The sequence below is a fragment of the Neopelma chrysocephalum genome, unplaced genomic scaffold (assembly GCF_003984885.1).
Source record: "Neopelma chrysocephalum unplaced genomic scaffold, ASM398488v2 Primary Assembly neopelma1_97222, whole genome shotgun sequence".
Taxonomy (NCBI): Eukaryota; Metazoa; Chordata; class Aves; order Passeriformes; family Pipridae; genus Neopelma; species Neopelma chrysocephalum.
The window spans coordinates 3,564,896-3,590,791 of record NW_020925863.1 but is presented as its reverse complement, the minus strand read 5'-3'; the positions used below and the strand labels follow the sequence as shown (position 1 = coordinate 3,590,791).

Here is a 25,896-nt window from a genome sequence, read left to right as displayed (position 1 = left end):
ACAATTTAAGATCTAAGATAACTTAAGAAAAATTGTTTCCCTTTATCATGTATATTGTATTTCTTAATTGTAATGTTTATTTTAAATTTATTTTTATATGCAATTTATTAATTGAAAAATTAATAAATAAAATTTATTTTTAAAGATTGCTAGAAGGTTTGCAAATTTAACATAAAGGAGGACAAATTTTTAGGTGAACTCTATAGTACAGAATGATTACCAGAATGAACAGAAATTTATCACAAAGTTGAAAAGTAAGCAGTGTGTTTAAAAATCCATAACTAACTGGGGGAAAGAAATTACTAAATTGATGATTCTGCATAACATTCTTTGTTAAGTTAGTTTTATTTCTGTGAATTATTTGTAAACTTACCTCAATCTTTTATTTTCTTATTCTTCTTAGTAAAATTTATTGTTTCAATGAATGCATTTCATATTATGGTATTCACCTGTTTTTGTCAGGACTTGTATTGTACAATACACCGTTTAGGATTCGGTTTATCCTTCCAAAGCTTTCTTAGATGGAAAACTAAGAAAAAACTCAGACGACCAAGTTAGTGTTTTCACTGACAGACACAGTTATCTATTAGACTGTGAATAGTACTCTTCTGGCACACAGCTGTAGAGCAAACTGGAAATCCTGTCATGATCTATTTAGCAGAAATAGGGACATGAAACCAACCAAGAAGTCGTCTGTGACTTCTTGGTAATCTCAGGATAACCGAGTTACAACAATTTACAGTTGCAACAATTTCATGGTAACTCCTTAAGGTCACTGAAGGTTAAACACAACGCGAGCCTAACTCCATATGGGATTGAGAGCTTTCAGTTTCATCTTGGCTGTGATTGCTCCCTGTGTCTCAAAAGAGAAATGTTTACATTATTCAGAGAGCTCCCTCAAGCACATGGAATGTCAAGAGCCTGGAGTGAAAGCAAGTATAGGCTGTATTGTCACATCTGGGTTTACAACACACAGAAGTGTTTGGGAACAGTGACAGCAGCTTTGTGCTGCCCATAGGAATATGCAGGAATTACCCAGGAGCCCGGGGCAGCTTTAAGATCTTGCTGTTAAAGAGAAATGAAATCTACCATTCCTGTCAATATAATAGTGCTTTACATAGAAATAAATTTAACAGGCTCTTCTCTGAGAAACTTACTACTCAAGGTATGTGTGAATGTCAGCCCTGGCACTAATTTCTTTGTTAAATTTCCAGGGTTCACATAATGAGAGGCTATTCGAAAGAGCAGTAAAACAAATGCTTTCAAACACCATAAGTTGTTCTTATGCTAAAACTTAAACATTTTTACTGACAAACTAGGAATCACTTACAGTTGCTCCACAAAACATAGTAAATAATGCAAGTAGATAAAAGAACAAAAAATGGAAAAAATGGAAAACAGGAAATAGATATTAAATAAAATTCTGGAAACGTTATTAAATAGTATTGTCTTCAATATGTCACATAATTTAGTAAAACTGGTTTGTCTTATCAAGTAGCTGAAATAAAAGAACAAAGGGTGCTACCACATACAGCAGAAAAAACTATTATAGGGAATATTCTTATTCTCTTATTCTTATTTACATATATTATAAAATAAATTACATATTTTGTATTGGAGGTTACACTTTTTAACTTCTTACACCAAAAGGAAACTTTTTTATACATAAGTTCTGCTGCTGCTCTTTCTCCCTTATGTTCTGAACTCTTTGCTTTTTATCTTTTCCATCATATATTAAAAGAAAGGCAACTCTACACCAAAAATTTTGACATAAAGGTCTGCTTTTGCAAGAGGAAGAGGGTTTTTCCAGCCAATTCAATATTCCTCTGAATCCTAGTAAGAATCATGGAAAATAGGCCAGACGCTAGCTAGTTCTCAATGACCTCACTCAGATTCCCCCACCACCAGCGTTTCAGAATTCAAATCCTGTTTGAATGTGCTCATCAGTGTAGTTGTTATAAGGAGACAGAGATGGACAGATAATGTATCCAGACTTTGACACTCCACTAAGGCTTTGGTTAATCAAACTTAGATTTTTATCAGAATATATAAACACCTGCAACCAGTCAGAATTTTTTCAAGCCAGAATCTCATATCTGAAACTGGCCAAAAGCAGATTAAAAGATAAAAGCTTGAGAATGCTGGAAACACAAGTGATACAGTTCCTTACACAGGGACTCAGAGAGAGATGGCCTCTTTGCACTGAATCTGTGTTTTTGAGAGCATAATTCAATACAAGAAAAATCATATGAGTAAATGGAAAGAAATATCTAAGAGCTTTGGAAATACAAATTTACTGATATGTATTTCTAAAGCTTGTAGCCTTTCAAAATCTTATTCTAAACAAGACAGAAAAATAGAAATTAATAGTATTAGCTAACACTAGTTCAGTTAGAACTCAGGAATCACCTGCTCTGTTCTGCCAATCTAAAACCAACTCTGCTGCTTTATACACTTCTCCTCTGCACTACTACTGCAAAATCTTTTTCTCCATGCAACTGCAAAATAATCATCTCAGTCATTCCTGAATCTAGAATGCCACTGAACTTTATCAAATGAGCTCTTCTGAGCATCCCAATTTTGCACAGAGACTCTGTCAAACTTTTGAATTGTACAACCTGCCAATTGCTGCTAATGCATTACTCCCAGGCCATCTCACAGTCCTGTCACCCCATTTTGGCTGCCTCGCCATCCGGTGACTTTGCACTACAACTGTTACAAGCTGCCTGTTGGCACCTGCCTCTAAAATTTTCCTTAAATTAATCATGTCCCCTTCCTACTTAAGTTTTCATTCTGGCTTAGTCTAAAGCCCAATGGACTCGAACAGAGAATCTTCTAGATATACTATTAGACACTGCATTGTTCTCTTCAGCTGTGTAAGGTCTTACCTTTCTTAACATTGAAAGCATCTCATTTACTACTGCTGCAAATTGGAATGACTCAAAGGCTAAAAAGTGACTTTGCTAACAAGGTTTGGTGTAACTGAAGTCATGAGGAATATGATTCTTAAACACTTTATAGATGAGCTCCTACTATGCTGCACCACTCAGCCCAGGGCTCAAGCACCAAGCTTGGCTGTAGCTCAGAAGGCTCTTTGCCATAGTACAAAAATTTGCAAATTTTATCAGAAAGAGTATCTTTACCCAAAGAGTAGAAGTTGGCTTTGCAAAACAACTTAAAGATCATGTCAAAACTGATCTCAAAATGTAAAGATGTTTCAAATGAAATATATGAAATAGTAAATCTCTAATGCATATAGTCAAAATCACTATTTTCTGTTGATTTTCTTTCCATTCTTCTCCTGGAAGAAAGTTGGCATTTACCATTTTAGTAACATCTATTATCACTCTGTAAACATTTCTCAATTTTAGCAGGAAAATCTCCACAAATAAACCATAGATGAAAACTTTCTATGGCTTCAGTCCTTCGCAGAATCCCAGTGTCACACAAGGGATAAAGAAAGAAACAGGATATCCAAGTAAAATATACAAAAATAGGAAGAAGGTTGTTTACGAAATGGCAACCAGAGTCCTGACATATACAATATTCTCATTGTTTTTTCCTTTGCCATAAGTTTTCTGACCCTTCTGTTTTGCCTTTTTTTTTTCATCAGCTTTTTCTATCACTATGGCAAAGGCAAATATCCTTTGGAAGGAAGACCATCTTCCCTCCTCCACACTTCCTCCCGGCCAGAGAAGAAAGAACATCGATTTATTGTCCTGACAAAGTTGGCCACCTGGACAAAGACACCCATCGTTCTCAGGGCAGAAGTGCAAGACTAGAGCATACTCTGGCAAAATCTGCCTGAGGATCAGATCATTTGCCACATCAGCAACATTCACTGTAAGTCCAATGTCTAACTCACAGCTACAGTCACCAGCAGTTGCTTTAGCGGAAGACGAAGACTGCACATAACGGGCCAAGTCCATCATGCACTGTTTTAAATAATGTCGTATTTGCTGAGAATATTATGTCTTCTTACTTGAGGTATGACTTCCTTCTTCAGCTTGGCTTACTTTACTCCAAATATTATTCCTTCAACAGTGGAAAACCAAAATTTTTTTTAAAGTCAAAACCAGATGGAGAATGAACAATGCAGAAAAAATACTGGTAAATACTGAAGCATATAAATTTGTGTAATTTGAACATTTTATCTCTGAAAACAGCAAGAAACTTCCTGAAAGCTTCCCAGCTACCAATTATCATATAATCAGACAGTATCAGTTTGAGAAATCAAAACCTACTTAATTCAAGGAAATGTGAAACATTTGACTGGAAATGAGAGGAATTCTCAATCATTAAAGCACAGTTCTTGCTAGTTTTCAGCTAAGAAAAGTAATCCTCCTCATTTCATTATGCTGTGATATTTATAACACTGGAACTGCTTGTATTTAGTCTGTGGCCTTTATATTTGACTTTTAATCAAAACAAGTTATAGAAAGACAGAAGAAAAAATATTTTAAAAAAAGGAATTTAGGGCTAACGATGGTCTAAAATCACTGCCATGTAAAAAACTGATTTTTTATTTTTTATACATTCCATCCAGCTGTAGGAATTAGACCAGTTTTACTGACCTTCACTAACTGTGTGAGTTGACATATAGACACTTACAGATATCCTATATTGCAGTGTTCATATCTGCAGTTTAACCCTATTCTGTTATGTCCCTTTGAAAGGATATTTTGTCCCAGTTACATTTTAAAACTCCTTACAACACAAAACTTCATGGCCTATACTTAAAACACATAAATGCTCTGTGCTCTATAAAACATATGCAGACATATCAATATAGTAAGTTATTAATATCTACATGACATATAGACTAAGTAAAGGAGAAAATACACATCTGATTCTCAATATATTATAATTCTTTATCTAAAAAGTTTTTACTTAGCGATTTATGTATATACTGCAGACTACTCCTGAAAATGTCTTCTATAATGTCTTTTAGTAAAGATATATAAAACAAAAATTTGTTTCCTAGTGCCACAAAAATACTATATCTGCATCTATTTTGTCAGTATGAAGAAACTCCATAACAAGAAGACTCATTTCAACAATGAACTTATTAGTCCCATTCTACATAAGACAGGGAATTTATATCTTAAACTATCTCAGCTAATTTAAGGTTCATTTATAAATGTTCATTTATGTTCATTTATAAATGTTTTTCTCACTTTGCTGGTGAATGCCAGTATCACCAAGTTGTTTGTACATGTACAAGTGAAGGCCAAGGACTACTGTTTCTGATGGAAACTGCCATTTGACTTGTCTAATAAGCTCAAAGGAAATGTGTGCTGCTATTCAAACTGTGATGGAAAACATTCACTGCGAATGACCTATCCAGGAATGTTAAAAACTTAACTGTAGTAGCAAAGGGAGAAAAAATACTACAATGTTCCAAGTTCTATTGGAATCCTTCTAGGTAGCTCAAGTGTTGAACCTATGTATCTACATGTTGAACTACATCTATCTTCAAAAGTACTATGTTCTCTAAAGACCACATAAAATACATATACAAGCAAATGGAGAAATCAATCTCAATTTCAGTTTCCTTTAAAAAATGGTTGAAAAATATTTTTAGTTAAAAGTCAGTAAATACTCACCTACATCTTATTTGATTTTGACATAACTGTCATGTGAGTTCTCCAACAGAACACAGAACTAATCTCCCTGATGCAGGTACACAATTGCTTTCAATATCCTGGTCAACTTTTTTTTACCTGTTTAATACATTTACTTTCCTATCATATTAGTCTAGATTTTTTTATTTTATATTTTAGTCATATTTTTATAAATGTCTAGCAACTTTTTTATGTAGTAAAGCATCAGAGTTAGTAATAACAACAATAACAACAATAGCAGCAACAACAATAATAATCAGAGATATAGCATTACTTTGGGGAAAAAAAATTAAGGCAGTTGAGAGGCACTAATATTTTTTTATTTGCTTCTCTACAGAAAAATATGTGACCAGAGTGAGATGGCCATACAAACATCCATGAGATTTTCTTAATGCGGGCCTTGTAAATCTTGCCATCCATCAGGCATTGAAAGTTCTTTACTTGCAATAATTTCAGAATGTTATTCTCAAGAATTAGCACTAGCCATTGCATTTTGATTCTTTTGGACCAATGCAAAGAGGATGGAGCCTTATCTTCCTTAGGAAGGACTTCAAAATTATGAATGACTGCCAAGACAACCAGCCTTTGCTAGGAAAAGTAATGTTAAAACAATGCAATAGGTCACTGGAAATTTCCCTCTAAATTTTTTTATACACAGCATTTTGGGGAGCAGAGGGAGGTAGGGCTTCCATTCAAAACATAAACCCCAACTATGTTACAGAAAACTACAGTTACAGAAACATAGGCATTTCACACAATTACACTAAAGAACAGTAGGTGCTTTTGGAGTCTCCACCCTGAAACAGTTTCCTGTTTTTCAAAACTTCAGTTACTGATGCTAAATGATAAAAGATTCACTTTAATATATCTCATCTCCTTACAGCCCCTATGCCGTTTCTAAATCTCAGTCACTGAAATTAAGCTTTCATGCAGCTGCGAAGCCTGTGCAAACTGACCACTGTTACATGCCAGACTAGAACTTGATGTAAGTTACTTGCAAAAAGAATCAGTATTCTCATTTTCACTGTGGGGTACCTCATGTTTCTCAGATGCTATATTAATAATTAAAAGCCTTAAAAATACACAAAAAAGGGAAAATTGAACAACTGAACTAAACTCATCTCCTAGTGCTTGGAGAATTTGTTCATACAGCTATAGGGTTAGTTTTAGACTTCAGAAACGCTCATTAAAACCATAAAGATACATTTACAGAAACACAGCTTCACAGGATAAAAGCAATTAGTCATGGATCAAATACTGTTAATAAAATGGAAGTGCTTTGTACTTCCAAACTTGTTCTAGTGAAGATGACTATTGATCAAAACACTTTCTTAGAAACTCCCACATCAATAGCTATATGTAGAAACAAAAAAAAATTACATAGTCAAATCTGTATTGACATCATTTAATTAAACAAAATCCATCTCAGGGTCCCTTTCAAAGCGTATCTCCTGTACTAGCCCATTTTCTCCCTTTGATAAAAAGAGAATGAGTCAGGCTCTTAAGAAACCTGGAGAGTAGATGCTTAGGAAGTACTGCCCTTCCCAAACTGTATCTAAGCTCTTAACATACTTTCAAATTATTTCAGATTTTTTTCCAGGTAAAGTATGAATAATATTTAAGAGAATTTCTCTAGAATGTCTCAGTTTGATTAGTGCACCTTTTTTTTCCTGACATCACAAGCAACAGTTTTCAAAGTACATGCTGCAACAGCATGAAACCTGCTTAGACCTGTCCTGCTGCTTTACTGTCCTGATCTGATTCTCAGACTTTAATGAACTGCCCCCTCCAAAAAAAAAATCTAATCACGAAATGCAAAGCCTTGCCAGTCCCCACTCATTGTCTTTACAGTTCATGAGTAAAGACAGGTTGATGGGAATTACTGTATCTTCCTATAAAGGTATTTTGGCTTTGAGATATTATCTGACAATTAAGACTATTTTGAAAATGTCTGCACCCCTGGCAATGTTCACTTGATTGTGTAAATCTTCCATACTACCAATATCCTTAAAAATCAGTATAAAATAATTTCTTAGGTAAAATCTGAAAATACTCTACATCCCTTTTGATCTTCCTAATTTTTTTTTCCAATCTGTTAAGCTTGGAAAGTAGATTTTATGGTATATATGCTGCTCTTACAATATAATTTTTAATATCCTGCACCCAAGAATATATAATTGTTCGCATTACTTATTTTAAGATGTAAAACACAACTCTGCAAGTTTTAACCATTCTATTTCTTTTTTACCAAAAAGTTCAGTTCTTTCCAAATGGAAGTATTATCTAAATATTGAGTATGACCAGGCCATATACACACCATCCCTTCAGAACAAATAAACACGGTTCAGCTCTTGCTTGCATGTTCTCAGGATAGTCCTAAATGCACCTACACTGTAGCTGCACAGCACAGCTGGTCTGGTGGAGCTGCATTCCCATGGTCTGTGGCAGGATGACATGGTATGATGGAATTTCTGCAATGAGATATTTTGTTTAAAAATGCTATTAAGGCTGCAAATTCATATTGTCTAAAATAGGAAAGAAGAGAAAGTTTTCTTACATCCCCACATACCTTTTTTTTTTCCTAGGAAACCTTCAGTTCCTTTACTGCAGGAGATAAACTGACTGTTATAAAGAATGAGGGGTTGGACTACAAAGGAGACCCTTGGTACTTGAACTTTTCTCATTTAGCCATAACTAAATTTAGTGAGCACTATCATTTATCTAATTAAAGTAGTAAGGAATGCTTATTACTCTGAAAATTCAGGTGCTCAACTTAGGTGCCTAACTCAAAGTTAATGGAGTTAGGTGCTCCAGAGAAGCGTGTGGAAAACAACAATAAATTAATCAGTGGCAGTTGTCTTCCATGTTTTGGTAATGTCCATCAACTATGTTGGCCTAGGTACAATAAAAACACATTTGTTCAATTCAGTACACCTACTATCCTCTGAATAAGTTGTAAGGGAAGGGAAGGTTTTTAAATCTCGTTACTAATAGGAATTGCCGTAATATCCTCACGATTACGAGGAAATGCTTTGAGATTACAGACTAAATGGAGAAGGCATCGTAACAGAGCAACTGAAAAAAACAGCTTTAGGCTATATGCAGCTTCTAGACACTTTTCACATGGGAAGTGACAGCCATTTTGTCCCATTTACCACACACACATCCACTTCTACAAGGGAAGAACACCAAGCAAGACCCAGATCCTCACAGCAATTTCTCTGGATAGAAGTTCATGATTTTTTCTGTACTAAGTGCACCTAAATTCCAGGGAAATCGAGGGAAATAACACAACTGAGCAGAGATTGAGATTTTAGTCTCTGGAACAGCACACATGCAGAGTCCTTCGGTTACACCAGGAAAACACTTCCTGTTTAGAAATGGGCCTGATAAAGAACTTGTTCTCTGACAATCCATCTTGTAAAACACAATAAATCTGAGATCAACAAAGCTTGGATGAGGAGCAACTCAAAAATAGCAGTCCAGCACTTGTGGAGAGCCCAGGTGCCCGAATCCAAGCAGCCAGCTGCGACTGCTACAAGCCCCTCCACAGCACAGGCTCCTCTGGCCTCCTACAAGAAAGTCTTAATGTGAACCATGAAAAATCTATCCAGAGAGCTCATCAACCAAAGAAAAACATTTGGTCTGTGGAGAGAAAAACCTCATGCAGAATTTAGATTCAACAGTGATTCCTAACAGTGGGGGATTTTGTGTGACATAACACTTGTAGTAGGCAGTTATAACAGAAGAAAATATTGGAATCGAGCCTGTTTAATATTAGATAACTTTATATTATTTGTTACCATAAAAAGATTTATTTACAACAAACACACAAAAGTATATACTCTGGAAGTCTCAAAAGCTCCAGAACATTCAAAGGTTAGACTTGATGATCTTCAAGGTATTTTCTAACCTTACTGATTCTATAATTACTATTATCATCTCAATTTTCAAACTCAGAGAAACCTTTGCTCATGTTAAAATCCTATGCTTCAACTACTTGTGCTACCAATCATTCCCAGTTAGATGTCCCATGCAAAATTGCCTACATTATCTAATGACAAAAAAAAAGTCTGCCTTTTAACATGTTCACTAAATACACAATTTTATGCATAATAGTATAATTTGTCAGTAGTGTGCAGAAGCTCAACATCATCTTTCTAAATTTCCTTTTCTCTTAAATGCGCTAACTTACCCAGAAAAAGTAAAACAGCCCACAGTAATAGGTTTCCTAACAGCTGCTTGATAGATTGATGCACATTAATAGAGCTCCTTCCTGATAAAATTACCAACGGCTGATCCCCAATGACTTCTTTGTCATTGTGTGAATATGTACATAGTTTTTCTTATTCAGACATACAGACAACTGTAGGTCATGCTCTCACAGTAATTTCCTCTGTTCTCTTCCTTTTGGACAGTCAGAAATGCCTTCCAAGTATGCTGATGGTCTCATGCAGTGGAGAGTAAGGAGTCACAGTATAAATATTTAACAAGCACAAACACGCAAAGACTCTGTATCTTATGAAAAGATAGCTACAAAGAGAAATTCAGCCTTGCGAAGTTCCCTCTCTGCCAAGCAGTTTTGCAGTACTGCAATGGCAAATGCCCCAAGTTATTTTGGTGAGGAAGCCCCACTGGGCAAAGCACTGAAGCACTGAAGCACACAGCTGTTTGAGAAGTACCTGCAAGATCTACTCACAAGCATATAGTTCTCCAGGTATATAAAACTATTCTCAGACCCAAAGTTGCTTAAAATATTTCCTGCTTCACTACCACATTTCTATACTTCCTTCTTGATTATCACTTGCCTTAGCATCCTCTGGTTCCTGGCAATTTTTCAGCACTTTTGTCCCTGAAAACTGCAATAACCTAGAACGATGAAGACAATCTGCTGCCAAAGGTACTTTGTTCTGTCATTCTATCTTTCCAAGTCTGTACAACAACAAATTGTACAATTCTACAATTTTCCTGTAGTAGAACAGTTGCAAGTGTTAGCATTTACAGTCACATCAGGCATGTAAAACTTTTGAACCTTTCTTGCAGTAATGTCTCTTTAAGTACCTGGGCTCTCCTCTTTCAATTTCTTTTCAGTTATCAGTAAATTAAGAATTACTTTGAAACTCTTCTTTCTGGTAATTAATTTTTCATCTTATTTTCAGTTGTTCAGTTTCACTATCCTTCTCCTTAATTATGAAATCACCTGCACCTTTATACATTAAAAGCACACCCAGTTTTCCTTTGCGTATTTATTTTCTCTTCCCAGTTCTGCAGAGCGTAATTTCAAAATTCTGCTTTTATTTTCTTTAAAGACTCTCTTCTACACTGACAGTTCTCATGTTTTATATCACCATAGTCGTTCTTGTGTCTTTTTCCAGTCCTCTCAAGATCTCATGCTAAATGCTCTCATTTCTTTTCCAATACGCCTTTCTGAGAGCCATTTTCTAACATTCCGAATTACGGCCAGCATGCCAGACACCTCTCTTACTCCTTTATAAACCTTTCCTCACTTGTACCTGGAAAGAGTTAGCAAGATCACTACTTTTTCAAAAGCCATTAATGGTTCAAGGCACTACTGAATGTAGCCTGCAATTGCTCTGATAGCTAAAATTAGCAGAACTGAAAGATATTTTATAGCACAATATTTGCGGGCATTTAGCCTGTTTACATGCCTTATAACTTCCAATACTAGCTAAATTCTCAAACTCCTTGCTTCCAAATCCTTTCCGAATCTAGTCCTACATTACTTCTTAGTTTTGCGTAATCATGCCATTGTTCTTCTCCCACCTAGTTCCTGCTCTGTCATTCCAGCTAGTTCATTTGTACAAAATCAGTTAATTAAACTAAGATTTCCTACTATTCTTTTTTTTCAGTTATCTTGTTGGAAATGCCCCCACCTACTTAGAAACCTGAAAAAAATTCCGAGATATCAAAACTGAAACTTTCTACAGGAGAATAAAAAAGAAGGAAAGAAAATGGGTAAAATGTGACATTTATGAAATGAAACAAAAAATGGGATTAAAAGAATACTCTTAATACTCTTCACATTAAGTTCAGTGTAGGCTCTCAGCACATTGCACACTCTCAAAACTGAAAAGAATATTTAGATGTTACTTCACAGGTGTATTTCTTATTATTAGTTCTCCAAAATACTGAAATATATATATAATATCAGTGAGGGTATTAGCTCCAGTTAACTATGTAACTGAACTTTCATATATGCTTAAGTGTTTTGCTAAATGAGTCCTTACAATCCTAAATAAGAATGGTAAATGAAGGTGTCAAAATGCTAGAAACACTCCTCTTAGTTGGTGGAGCATTAAGCAATGAACTCAGAGATTTGTGGGCTTTGTGCAAAAAACCTTTAGCAAACCTTTACTATAGCAATCGCATATTAATAGTTCTGAAAATGTTTTGTACATGTGTACTAGAGCAGACAGCTGTTAAATGTAAGTTTGAAAGCTGTGGAAATACCCTTGTAAAAGAGAGGAAATGGAATTTCCCCCCACATCAATTATTACTCCAAAATACAAAAGATAAAATTAATATCCTAGTCATGGATGGAGTTGAATTTTTAGGAATACAGAAAAGTCTTCTCAAATTCCTGATATTCTGTGGAGATTTGCAGGGGCCTCTATATCCTGCTTATAGCTATTCTTTCTCAGTAAAAACCTAATCTCTGTCAGCTATTGGACCTTTTTTAAATTTTTGTTGGAATAACTCTTGTATTTTGCAAGTCTAGACTAGAACAGAAAGAAAAGGAAAAGGAATGTACCTGGTCAAATTAACTCCTGCTTCACGCAAATGCTGCAGACAGCACACCAGGTGCATGGAGGGGAGGCTCTTTACTCTGCCTCGCTCCACTGGTTATGAATGTTCTTGCCTTTTTTCCCCTAGTCCTCACCTGTGCTGCAGCAAGCTGCCTTTACACATTCCTGGTCATAACAGGAGGACTGCAGTTTAGAGCAGCATTACTGGTCAAAGCTTACTCTCAGAGAGAAAACAGAGAAAGGAGAAAGGCCAAAAAAAAGAGCGAGAGGGAAGTCCTTCCCCCATGCAGTGGGCCCTGGCAGGAAGGCTACTGCTCCCAGGAAGGTTGCTTGTGGGTGAGGAGCAATTGCAGAAGCTGCAGCCAGTCTTTGGGCAGACAGGCTGGGGGCACTTCCACATAAACTATTACAACAGCCAGAAACATTAAGAGTTTCAATAGGAGATGAAAAGAGAGATGTGTGGCTTTCCACAAGCTGTGCCTTTACCTGCAAATGCAGTCGCAGGCTTGGGTTTGCATCCCAAACTGAGGCAAGCAGAAAAATGGTCTCTGAGCCTCAGCTCTTACTCTGTTCTCCAGCCTGCCCTCTTCAACAGCAGCCTGGAAGACACACCCTCGATAAATTAGGGCAACTAAGTCAGGGTGTCTGCAAATACTGAGCCAGTGTTGGGAATCTGTAATTTGCAACGGCATATTGCAGCAAATATTCATAGATGATTAAAATAAACAAACACCATTAATTTGGTGCTTTCCAAGACTGTTAAACAAATTAATTTGGCAGAAGCTGGTTTTTTAAGCAGAAGAGTGATTTTAAAGTGACTATTGCAGTATAAATGTATTTATAATAACTATTTGAAAATCTCATCTGCTCTTCAAATCAGTACCGTGCAAAATGCCATGCCAATGAAGAGCCTATTCAACATTCCATTTTCTAATGCACTCCTACTATTGTCCAGAAATTATCTGCATTGTAATAAATAATTGTTCATTAATTCAGACCAACTAAGACCCTTAAGAAATTAAGACCTTTAATATTTTCATGTACTGTCTGTGTCTTTGCCAGAAAACTGACAGTGCTCTAGGACTATTTCATAGACCTTGTTTGGACTTCCTGTGAAGAGTCATCAGCCAAAATTTAATTATCTTATTACTTTTAGGATTTTACAAATATATTGCCCATAAAATATACTGTTTTGATGAACCATCTTGTGGATAAATTCATCCAAGGATAGTGAAGTAAAATAAGCAGTTTCAATGTGTGATAAGCAATTTTTAAAAATATATTAATTTTTAGAACAATTGTTTTTAAACATACAGATTTAAAGTACATTGAATTTATCAACTTGTGCTTTCTTCAGTTCACCTATGACACTAAATCCAAAAACCAGCCATGTTGGATTTCTTGCTGAGTGTGCCTATTTTATGGCTGCTGCTGCAATCCAAAATTAGTACTTTATTTAGTATCAGCACTTTCTGGAAAACAAACACAAAGTTGATGGTTATTTTTAAGAATGTGCTGCATCACACATTTAGAAAATACAAATAATACCAGCAAACATGAATGAGATGTACCTTATAGAGTGTCACAGGAAACAGAAATCTGACAGAACAAAGAGATCTTCCTATCACCAATAACTAGAAGTTGGACCTGCTATTGTTTATTTAAAACATAGGGAGAACTCTACTTCCTGTCACTATATGTGTATTTTGCTCCATATACAACATGACCCCTGACTTACAATAGACATTGGAGAACTCCTTGGCTTCCACTCAGGTTAGCCATTACAGACTGAACCTGCAGAAGGTTCAGCCAACATCCACACTGCTTTAAAAGGATTTGACACATCATCAGAAAAAACAAAATGTGAGTTTCCTTGAATTCTACAGGGAAAGCACTTGAATGGCAAAAAAAAAAGAAAACCACAGAAACATTGTCAGGTCAGTGGACAGTTCTGCTCCTTGTTGCTGACACAGCACATAGCAAAACTCACAGCTGCACCAGTACTGCCTCAGCCCTACTGTATTTTTTAGGGATTTTGAAGGCTGAAACCTGCCGTCAGTTCTCCAAAGTGCAGAGCCAACTGGAAAACTGCATGGTAGAGTTCCCACAAAGGAAAACAAATGTGTGAATCCCGTAGAAATAAAAAAAAGAAAATAAAAAATAAAGGCTAGTGTTTAATAAAGCAGCAGTAATCCATCCATAATTAAGGACAAGGCTCATGATCTGCTATGTCTTAATATTAGCAGGAGGAATGGCAGTACCTACTGGGTAACCTACGGCATCCGTGTATGTGATGCCAATGGGAAGATCAACAAGTAGGTTTCTAAATGGAACTAGAGTTTTTCACATGTTGTTAACAGAAGGAAAAGATCTTTTAATTTGTTATAATTTCTTCCAAATTTTATTTCTAAATCCTTTCAGTTAGCCCTTTTGGTGATGGGGGCTTTTTATGTTTTCCATCTCTTGGCAAGCATCATTTTTCCCATTTAAACTTGAAGTATTCCTCCTAGCATATTGATATGAAGCACAGGAGTTAAAAAGGACTCCTGAATCATCAAATACACAATAAAGCAGGAGCTAGCAAATTCAGTGTATCTTGAAATGGGAGGAAGATGTCAAAAATAATTTCTGTTAAATTAATTTTTTTTCTTATTTTTAAACAGAGTGCCACGTAAAAAGGAATTGATTTTTCACTCTTTGCTAGTCTAAGGGATATTTGTTTCACTACTACTGGTTGTTCTAATAGCCTTCTAACAGGTTCTTCGAATTTGCAATTCCACTGCCAACTCATATGCACCTACTTCCCTGCACACTTTTTACAAACTTCTGAACTTCCTGCACTATGCCTTCTGTCTACAGATGATTGCCTCTCTTCTAGCCTCTCTTGAAGCATCTTTGATAAAATTCCTGTTTTCTTGACAGTATTGACTATGTCCATTATCTCATTTTCACTTCCAAGTAGGTGTCTTGCTCTCCATTCCTTCTGAGCCCGTTTTCTCCTCTTTGTTCCTACTCCTCTGCTCTATTTGTTTTCCTGCTCGTTCCTTAACACTGTCCTGGTAGGACTGCAGGTCTATGAATTGGCTTCACTGACCTTCCTATGTTATTTTGCAAATGTGTAAGCATTAAAATTCTGTAATTATATCGAGTTTTTAATGTCATCTTTCTCATCCTTTTTTTGCAGGTTTCCCAGGAGTTCCTCAAGTGCCTCCCTAGCAACTACTAATGTTGTAGCTTTTCTAACATTTCCAAATTAGTGACATGCTCATCCATGACTCTTACTGTCACATTAATGACATACTGAACTCTGAAGGAACAGTATGGTATTCTTTGGTTACCTTCTGCCATGAAAAAATGCTACTAAATCAGTTATTTTTTGCATCTGCTTTGTGACAGATGCACATTTGTGTAACTTGTACAGCAATCCCTCACCTCTGAGCCAACAACTATTGAACTCCTCTAAAAGAAGTACTCTTTCTTCAGCAAAAGACCTTGGTTCAAACATTGCATGCTGCAATGCAGGCCCCTTCATAAGCAAAAGATACTAATGAAGAAGCCTAGAGGTTGGCTTTATTACAGATGCAAAGTTGTTTGGCTGACTGGGTTTTATTTACTTTCAAATGCTGAGATCTTCTTTAAAGTCACTATTAAAATAGACCTCCCCAGCCTTCCAAAGCTTACAAATATTTTTGTTTATTTGTTTTGTGTTTTAATAACTTTGACATTCTTCTAAGGAATTCTGAAGCTTAAACTGCCTACTTTTATCTTAAATAGTAATTACCGGTTAGGATTGCCTTATAATTTTAATAAAAACTATATTAATTTTTTTTGTCTGACTTTCATTTCTGATAAAAACACAAATGGAGGAATTACATATATTACTTAACTAAAAACTAGTAAAAAATAATTGTGCTCTAAAAACAGAGACAAGGGAAACTGACATATCATAGTGAGAATATGTATATTTTATGTCTATAAATATATTATATAAAATATAAATAAAATACATATAAAAATTTTACGTATTTTTATGCATATAAAGATAACTTAATGAGTGTCTTACAGTAATTACCCCAGATATTTGCTTGAGCAAAATTTCTGCTTTGGCAGTGCAGGTCCCTTCACCTCTATCCTTAAAAAATCTTTAAAGGAAAATTTAATGAGTGCTTTAGGGTGTATTTTTTTTCCCCTCTAGCTTTCTTGACCAAATCAGATGAGTGTGTTGGTTTCCTGTAACTGCAGACATGCAGTACATAGCTTATCTACTTCCATACATAATACCATATTTGAACAGAAATATCTGAGTATTTGTTTAAAAAACACAAATATGTTTAAGTTACGTTGCAGCAATGATGGACAAGCTATTTCTCACAGTTTTATCTGTGTAGGCAATCTTAAAGTCATTTTACATCTGCAATTTCTTTCATGTCTATATGCTTACATTTAAGCCTGTTAGTGTTATTAAAAAAAAGCTAATTAATTGTATCAGTGGAAAGCCTGTTCTCTCCCTAATTCCACTTCAGGAATTCTGACCCTGTTTTTGCTGATATCTATTAAATTCTGGAGGCTTTTTAGACCAGATGACTTGCACAGCTTCATCCTGCTCACCAGCAGCACATGATCCCTTTGGACCATAGTGCCATCTAGCTTCTTTTTCCTGACCACAGTAGTTCCATGTGCTGAACACAGTTCTGTGATGTAGCAAAAGGAGGGCCAGGGAACCATTGTTAACAGAAAAAATGGTCAGGTTAGTCTTGACTTTGTCTAGACACACAGCTGAATAAGGGGAGCCTGACAATAAACTCCTCTTTGATCATCCAATCAAAAAATGTGAGACAAAAGTATGCATTTTCCTTAGGAATAGGTCTTATTGCTTCTCTTGAAAACAGAAAACGAAGATCCATCCTGATGGTCTAGGCATGCTACCACTGCCTTTGCAAAAGCTCTAGCACTGTACCAATACTATACACACACTTCACAGGGTATCAAGGATGACATGGCTAAATCCTCTCACATTGCTGAAGGCATTTGTCTCTTAAAGAAAAATCTCTGCTTTCACATGAGAAATATGTGAAAAGACTTGGAAAATTCCCTGAGTTGCCTGGATTTCATTTGCCTTTGCAATACACGCAGGACCTCCCTATATGTAAGCACACAACAAATCCAGCCCCCTTAACAAAGGCACAACCCCATAAAAAGGGCCGCAGTAGTAGAACAGTTAAAGTCTCTTCCATGTCTGGGTCTGACTCATGTCCTTGGCAGCTTCTGGTGTCCAGGACTATATAAGACCTAATCTAGTTTTCTTAATATTTCTTTCTTTCTAATTCACTGACGTGCTTGTTACTGCTAGGAGGGATAAGTATTTCCTGCTGTGTCCTGTGGGCATGAATTGCTTCCTCAGCTGGCACCATTACACGCACTTCTGCTTTTAATGCCTACTACTAAAACAGCCAAGTCTTCAAACATTTACTTCAGAAGGAAGGTCCAAATAAAGATTTCCTATGAAATCCTACTAATCAAACACACTTCTTAAATGATTAGGGTATAATAATAATAATAATCCCTGAATAATTAATAAACTAATTGAAATTCCACTGCCCTTATTCCTTTCTATATAAGCCACCTGAAGTCTGTGAAGAGACAAGGATAAATGGGCTACTGCATGTGTAAAGGTGGCATAAATGTGCAGCTGTTAGAGGGATTGAGTGGCTGTGGCCTTTTGCAACTGTAGTAACTATTTGCTCCACGAGTTGCACTCACACAGATTCCTCGATATGGTTGCCCTAGAGCATTTTTACATTTGGGAAGAGAACTGTTTTATACATTTGTATACTTAAGAGATGAGACAATATTTTTTTCTTTATAAGTAAATGAAAATTGTCTCCTGAATCTAAAAGAAAATAGGCTAACTGTATTAATAAATCTGAAGAAGCTACCACATAATGACTTAAAATTTGTTCTCGTGGTTCTGCCTTACATTCTACAGAAATCAGACTATTCTCTGAAGTGGGGTCACCTATTTTATTCTCTGGGAAGACATGCTCTATCTACCACCCACAACCCGCAGCCTCACAAACGTGTCTCCCAGGAGTCCTGGCTCTGATTCCTAGATCAGCTTCTGGGCATTAGAGGTCACCAGTGTCCAACAGGGCAGTGACCTTGGGAGGAACAGCTGGAACAGCCCAGGCACTGTGTGTTCTGCTGCATGAGGGTACGGGCTAATCGACACACTGACACACGCTGCCAAACAAGCTTTCACAGGATTTCCCTGATCTCCGAGCAATAACTGCAGTTTTTTAATATCTTAAATTACCAAACTCAGCTGAAGGCATGCTCATTAAGGGATAAGAAGTTCTGGCAAGTTTGGTTTATGTCAAATGAAGTAAACCCATAGTTTAAAAGGCTGCATATTTTGCAATTATATACACATATACGTACATGTAAGTATATGTAATTAACAAAATATTTTTCCCCTCAACAATCTCAAAATGTATTTGTGTTTGGGCTGGTACCAAGCATGGGACACTACCATCTCAAGGATTTTTTTAGCATAGTATGACTACACTGCAGAAGGGACTATAATTATAATCTTGACATTACCATAACGACCGTGGTTGCTATCAGGTGACAGGTATAATATAGATAATCAGTAGACAGTACAATAGCAATATTTAATGATGCATGAGATAGAAGAAAATTAATTCATTCCTTTAATTCAACTCAGAGCCATCATTTGTTATATTTGCACGTGACTTTCCTAATCCTGTTTTTATTTACATGAGTTATATTAAACAACAGAGCCAAGCAAGATATCTGCTGCAGAATTCAGAGATCTTACATTTACTCTTCATATACAATGAATAATTTTTGTGTTCTTATTTATCTCTATGTTTTAACACAATATAGTTCTACTGCCTTGATTTAAATAGCATACAAAAAAAAGCTGATAGCCATAGTGAAAGCTATGAAAAGTGCCTTTGCCTTGAAATCAAACAGAAGCAGTAGTGAGGCTGTTTTCTGTTTTCCCATGTTGCAGTCTACCAACTCTCTCATAATCTGCCTGAGAGAAATAATGCCACAAACTGAGAAAAACTAATGTAAGAGTAAACGAAGGTGGTGTGTTGAATGAAAGAGGGACAATTATGCTCACTGGAGGAGCTAACATGGCTGCACACTTCAAATACTGCAAAATTTTATCACTACCTTTACAAAAAATGATTAATTAAAGAGATATTTTTATGGAAAAGGACATTCCTACAATGAATCTAGTCCAATATTTGTAGATGGCAATTGACAAAATGCAACAGAAGACAAAGGAGTAATACTTAAACATAGATAGGAAAAAGTACTACTCACATATCTTCACAATATTTCTGGTTATTAACTGTTCAAACCTTGCTGCTCCTGTCTCCACAGCTACAACACTGCTACAGCCATTTCACTGAACCTTAGAATAAAAGATGCAAAGTTTATAGAGAATCATAGAAATGGTGTTTAATGAAACGACATCAATGTCAGTGACAGAGGTTTTAGGATGAGAAAAAAGTGGCTATCCCAGCACTATCGTACACTGAGGAAAGCCAGAGGGTCAGAAGAAAACACAGAAGATATTTCCCTGTGACACCTCAGTGGAATGAACAGGGAGCAAAGTTTGCATTAGCATTTTACAAAACTAACTTTACAAAACTGTTCAATTCATGAACTTTGTCTCTCAAGCTTTCTCTTGCAGTTTTCTGTTGCTAATGCTCACTTTGTTGCTTTCAGACTGACATTACACCTCCATCCTATCACCAGCTTCCAAACATATCAGGATGGGTGCAGCTCTTGCCTGGAGCACAGCCGTGTTTCTAATTTTGCCCTGAGACTGTCACAGAACAAGTGAAGACTTCAGACAGCCTCAACACAAGGCATCTTTGGACTTGAGTGAAGCTTTTCAATAACACCAGTTCCATCCTTTTTCTTTGTGCCTTGGTTCTTGAACCACAAGAGCTGATTTTGTCCAGTGAGAGTGACACTTATCCTTCATGTTTCTTTGGTAATTAACACTAAATATGGGTTTTATCTGGTGTCAATTCTAGAGCAGCAGGAAAACTTGAAGCAGAGGAAGATCTCATAAAAGTGTAGAAAAAACCCCATATACAAAGAATGCTGAAAAATTTTGGCAGAGGCACATTTTTATTATTCATTATTTCAACCCATTGTCCCACAAAAGCATAGCTCAGCATGGTAAAGCCTGTGGTGCTACACAGCTCCCTTGTTTGGCTTGAGCTCCTCTTCCAACAGGCAGTTTGCTTTCCTTTTGAACAACTCTCAAAACCTTGGCTCTAAACTAATGACAAGCTTGATGTCTGGGGTTGCAGGTTAGATATCCTATAGTTTTCCCTAAACACCAAACCTTCCTGGAGTGGTTATGATGTCTCTCCAGAAACCCAAAGTTTCAGGCAAGAAAGCAGCCACAAGCTGTTTTTCTTCGGGATTGTTTTGAGTTCTGTAGTCTCATGAATACCCATCCAGAACAGGTGCAGGGCAGGCTACACAGGATGCCTTGCCATGTTGAACCCATTGGCAATAAACAAACAAGGTAGCCCACACTTTTAAAGCAGAGCTATTTTCCTTAAAGGTCATGTTTTCCAAGCCAGAAGAGATCATTAGATCACCAGGTACAGTCACTGATTGCTTTGAATACCTGCATGAGGGTGTATATTCTGTAATGATGCCCATTTTGTTAAGTTACTCATACTGAACTCTTCAGCTGCAAAGGTTTTTTCTCCAGTCTTCAAACTATTTTTGACTTTTTTTTCCTCATATTATCTGTTTTTTTACATAGCCTTAATCAAATGCAAGTATCTGTAAATATGGATACAGCATTTGTCCACTATTCTACACAGGAAAAGCCCACCTTCAAAACCTAATCGCTCTCAAGTAGACATTTAAGTTTGTGGGATCTGCCCCTCAGTTCTTTAGTCTTAGTTTACAATTGTCTCCCAAAACTTCCACTGTTCAAGCAGTTGTGCCCTGATCAGCAAGATCAAGTACTTTTCCCTTAGTGAAGGAAATCACAGAAAATACTGAAGAAAGGGAAAAAGAAGGAAAGAAAATAGACTATTACTCTGGTAAAATGATGACAGTGCATGGGAAGGATTGACATAAAAGAGGGAAAAAAAGTAGCTTTCTTAGAAGTTAAACAGTCACGAGAAAAGCTATTTTCGCTGCCACTTGAGAAAGGGACTTCTGAATTTAAAGAATACTGCAATAATCTAGTTATGTGATTTAAGATGAAATAGAAAGCTAAAGTATATGTTGTCACTTTTTTCTTTAATGAAACGCTACACTTAAATGTCTTCATTTGAAAATAATCTGTATGTGGGTTTTTTTTAAAAATAGCATCAACTTGGTAGAAAAAAAAGGTTCACAATGTGCTTATGGCTGACTGAATCTGGAGGTTAGCTAAGATGTTATCTCTGCTTGTCAGTCCAGTAATGCTGTTGAATGCAGTCTCCACAAGAATGCTGATGCAATTCATATCTTTAGTCTTTTTTTATTTCAGAGTTAAAAGAAAATTTGCTGGTGTACGGAATGCTTTGTTAAAAGAAGAAATTGAGAGTACAATTTCATGTTTTTATTTATTATAAAAAGCATAGAATTCTATTTCCTCACATATATAAAGAATCAAATAACTTGAGATGGTTAATTTCATCATAATCCCAGGCTTCTTCTGGCTTTCAGATGTTTTTCTGTGTCCTCAAGATCACACCATTAATGCCCCCGTCCTCCTATCTTGATCTCCTCTTGTCATATTTTCCCAGCTTCGCTTTGCTGCCTGTACTTTTTACACACCTTTGTTTAGGGTAGTGATTGCCCAGTTTTGCTGGAGGCTCATATTGTTGTGGCTACCTAATTCCAGAAAACAACTCTATGGCTTTTTATAACTACCTTAAATTAAGGGTAAGTTCAAAAGATTTAATCCAAACTATAACTTCATGAACACCCTCTACAAGCAATTTTCACAATAACCATACTTTTGCCTTAGGGTGTTATTTTGAGGCATCACAATTTTACCTTCAAAAAGCAGGTCCAACGTGTATTTCTGCATGGGCAATTCACAAACTGAGTGGCAAATTTACTCGGGCCATAATGCACAAAATGCCTGTTTTCGAGGATATCAGTACAACTGGCCACAATTCATCCAGCCTATTACTAACTCTAACCTGCTCTTGTTTCTAGAACCCCTGAGAAAATAGCAAAGGAACAGGCACCCACTGCACATGAACAACGTGGCTGATCTCCACTGCTGTTTAATAAATTCAATGCTCTAATGACATCACACCTCCCATCTAATATAAGTGAAGCAAGCTAATATATGTGAATGCCAGCCATTCCAGGAAGGGCAGCTTTAGGCCATGCTCAGACAACTTGGCTTGGCACAACACCAGAGCAAAGGAGCAACTTGGTTCAAGCAAACCTCATTGAAATTGCTGGCAGGATGTTCCATCATCTTCATTTACAACTCTTAAAAGATTGTTTGGTCAAGACATTTTAAATGACAATTGGCAACACATCCCTTTTGCCTGTAATGAGTTGTTTGAGCATGACAGAAATTCGCACTGAAGAGAAGTCAGCATTAAACTAGCAGTGGACACATGTAAGTCAGCTCTAAAGTAAAGCATAGATGCCAAAAACTGACAGTTAGATCCATTTTCTTAACCAAGAAGCAGCATCACAGAGCCAGGAGAAGTTGAGCTAAGCCAAGTTTCCATTGCAGTTTACCATGGAGTATTTACAATGTGGGAATACAAAGACTATGGCTGTAAAGCAAGGCATACAGAACTTTTCTGAGCAGTAAGTTCTCAGAGAAACTGATCTTGAGACAAATACTGTGTCTTAATTACTTTAAATTAAAATTCTGTGTAATGCTATTTAGTTCACCTGAGTATCTTAAAACAGTTAAAGATTTACAGTCAGATGTAATTACATCAAACTTTCCAAGGGATTTCCAGTTGTTCTCTGGAATTGATGCATAGCATAAGGATAGCTGTCTGGAGTTTTGTACATCATAGTATTTTTATACATGTTTGCATTTAAAATGTAGTCTATATAAAATACAGGCATTTCAGATTTAATTTGCATGCTATTTTACAAGGGAAGAAGCCCAGAAGTTCCAGTTATCTGATGGTTTGGACATTGAACTCTGAAACAGGTTATTGCTTTAATTCTAGACTAATGTGTTCCATAGCCAAAAACAGGGGAGAAGAGTTGCCTAAGTTTTTATTTTAAAGTTTGGGGTTTTTTGCCTATGGGCCCCGTACTGAGCTTTACCAAGTGTCTTCAGTTCCTTTAGCTGTGGTGGGCAGTGGTAATGCGCATCCTCCTCTGTGAGTTCCAGCCTAAGGATTATTTTATAGTTGAACAGGGTCTTACCCTTGGGTGGGCCTTGGTTTAGCTTTATTTTGGAAGTGAACCAGAATATTTTCCAGTATTGGTATAGCTGTGGTTGTCTACATTTGCTGCCGAAGTTTCCTTCTACAAAGTTAGCTGAAGCACAGCTGCTCTGATTGGGGTGAGAGATTACAACAAGGTTATAGTGGCTCCTTCACTCTCCAAGATGTGTGCACAGTGTTGATAAAACAAATCTTGCATATCTTGTATGTCCATGTTTCCTTGCTAGCCCTACCCATCCTTCTGATGCCATCACTCAGAGGAAAACTGCCTCCAAGACGGAGGAAGAAGCTCTCTGTAAGCCTCAGACTCAAGGAAACTTCTCTCACTTTCTCACAGGTCCTTGCAAGTGGCTGAAGCTGTTTTCAGGATATTGATAAATTTTCAAGATGTCAAGATAATATTTTAAATTTTCCTTTTCAGGCCTTGTTCCTTGTTTTTGTCCAATCCCGACCTTGATAAGAATCTTTTCTGTGATGATGGGGATTTTTTATTTAGAAAAATTAAACATTGGTATAGGAATTGTAGATGCATTGTTGTATCACAGACACCTAGAAGCTCTTAGATTTGAGAAAAATCGAAATTCTTCCCTTACTCTTAAAGCAATTTCTGTGGAAACTCAAACATCATCAGATAAGGCAAGCGTGTTGAGCATTATAAAATACAGCCAGAGGGCCTTTTATGTTATACCTGTCATGTATGTCTTTTTCTTGTTATTGTCCCATCATTCAAATATCCTCAAGAGAGCTGCTAAGTTTGTGTTAATACACAAATAATACACAAGTTTGTCACAACAAACTTGCTGTGACAAAATTTCATATGTTCCCATGTGTCCATTCTTCTTCTCAAGTAAGCACAGTTTAGGTGATACTGCTTGCGGATGCCCCTGGATTCAGAAAACAATTACCTTCTTTCCAGTCTTTTGTGCCAAAAAAGCAAACAGAGCACTGAGTAACATCAACATGAAAACAACAGCAACTGCATTGGAAAAAAGGAAGAAGGTGGTCAAGCAACAGAGAAGAAAATATAAGGATTTTAAGACCATTCCTGGGAGGAATGGGGCCGCAGCACTCACCACTGCAGTTTCAGTGTGAGGAGCTGTCTCCTTTCCAAATGCCACAGAGAATCTGTCATTTTGTATTTAGCAGAGGCTGTGAAATCGCATTTCAGCAAAAATCAGTGTAAGAGAAACACAACAAACTGGTAACTGAAGAGGTGACAAGGTTAGATGGACAACACCGGTCTCCATATCGCGTTGTATTTTATCAAATGCATTAACACAGGCAGAGGCCTTTGTCAAAACAGGCCTTAAAGAGCTTTCAAAACGAAATATCCAAACTGGATCCACAAAGGTATATGTGTTTTCCTTTTTAACAGTTTCCACAGACAGCATCATCCAGAAGTTTGCCAGGGAAAGCTGGAGCATAGAGATTAGGTAACCTCGGGGAAAGGAAGCAGCTCCTGGTGTCTGTGTGTGTGCGCAATGAGACACCTGTCAGCTCTTCACAAACGAACCTGTGTTCAGGGAGCTCACTTCAAAAAGCTACTTCAAATGCTGAAAGAATCACATCGATTTTACAAAAACAAACTTGCAGTACATCTCAGAAAGAGCTGTCTAGGTGCCTGTCTCATACTGAAATCTTTAGAGCATAACAACAGTTACGTGCGTTGCCATATTTACCGGTTTTCCCAGATTCCCAAATCCACCGCCTTGGCTGGAGTCCTGGCCGGCTCCCGGGGGCGGAGCGGGAGCGGGGCTGAGGGGGCGGACGGGACATCCCGCTCTGGTGTCCGTCCCGGTGCCTCGGGAAAGCAGCCGGAGCCTGCGGCTGCCTTTCTGTGCGGTGGGAAAGGGAGCTGGGAAGAAGTGCGCGGGCTCAGAAAGGAGCGACAGGAGAATGCGTAAAGGAAGGAGCGCTACCGCGGAGGGGGCCGGGGCGGCTCGGCTGCCCGGCGGGCGGGAGCGGCCTCAGCGGTTCCCGCGCGGGTCCCTCAGCGCGGCGCGGCCGCGGCGCTGGCGCCGCTCCCCGTGGCCGTGGCCGTGCCCCGGCGGCGCGGCAGCTGCGGGC

At 37.2% G+C, this 25,896-nt stretch overlaps 2 protein-coding genes across 3 annotated transcripts in view; both read right to left on the bottom strand.

Annotated features, from left to right (window-relative positions):
- The window catches only part of VCAM1 (vascular cell adhesion molecule 1), a 30,103-nt gene extending 15,342 nt beyond the window's left edge, over positions 1–14,761 (bottom strand). Inside the window, exon 1 of one of the 2 annotated variants that reach the window (XM_027671896.1) lies at positions 374–14,761. The gene's annotated coding sequence lies outside the window, so the exon portion shown is untranslated. The remainder of the gene's footprint in view (positions 1–373) is intronic. The other variant, XM_027671898.1, reaches the window with a different exon arrangement.
- Positions 14,762–25,796: 11,035 nt separating this feature from the next.
- GPR88 (G protein-coupled receptor 88) overlaps positions 25,797–25,896 on the bottom strand; it is a 1,781-nt gene continuing 1,681 nt past the window's right edge. Inside the window, exon 2 of the mRNA XM_027671863.1 lies at positions 25,797–25,888. Within this exon, the coding sequence (XP_027527664.1) occupies positions 25,797–25,888 (92 nt within the window). The remainder of the gene's footprint in view (positions 25,889–25,896) is intronic.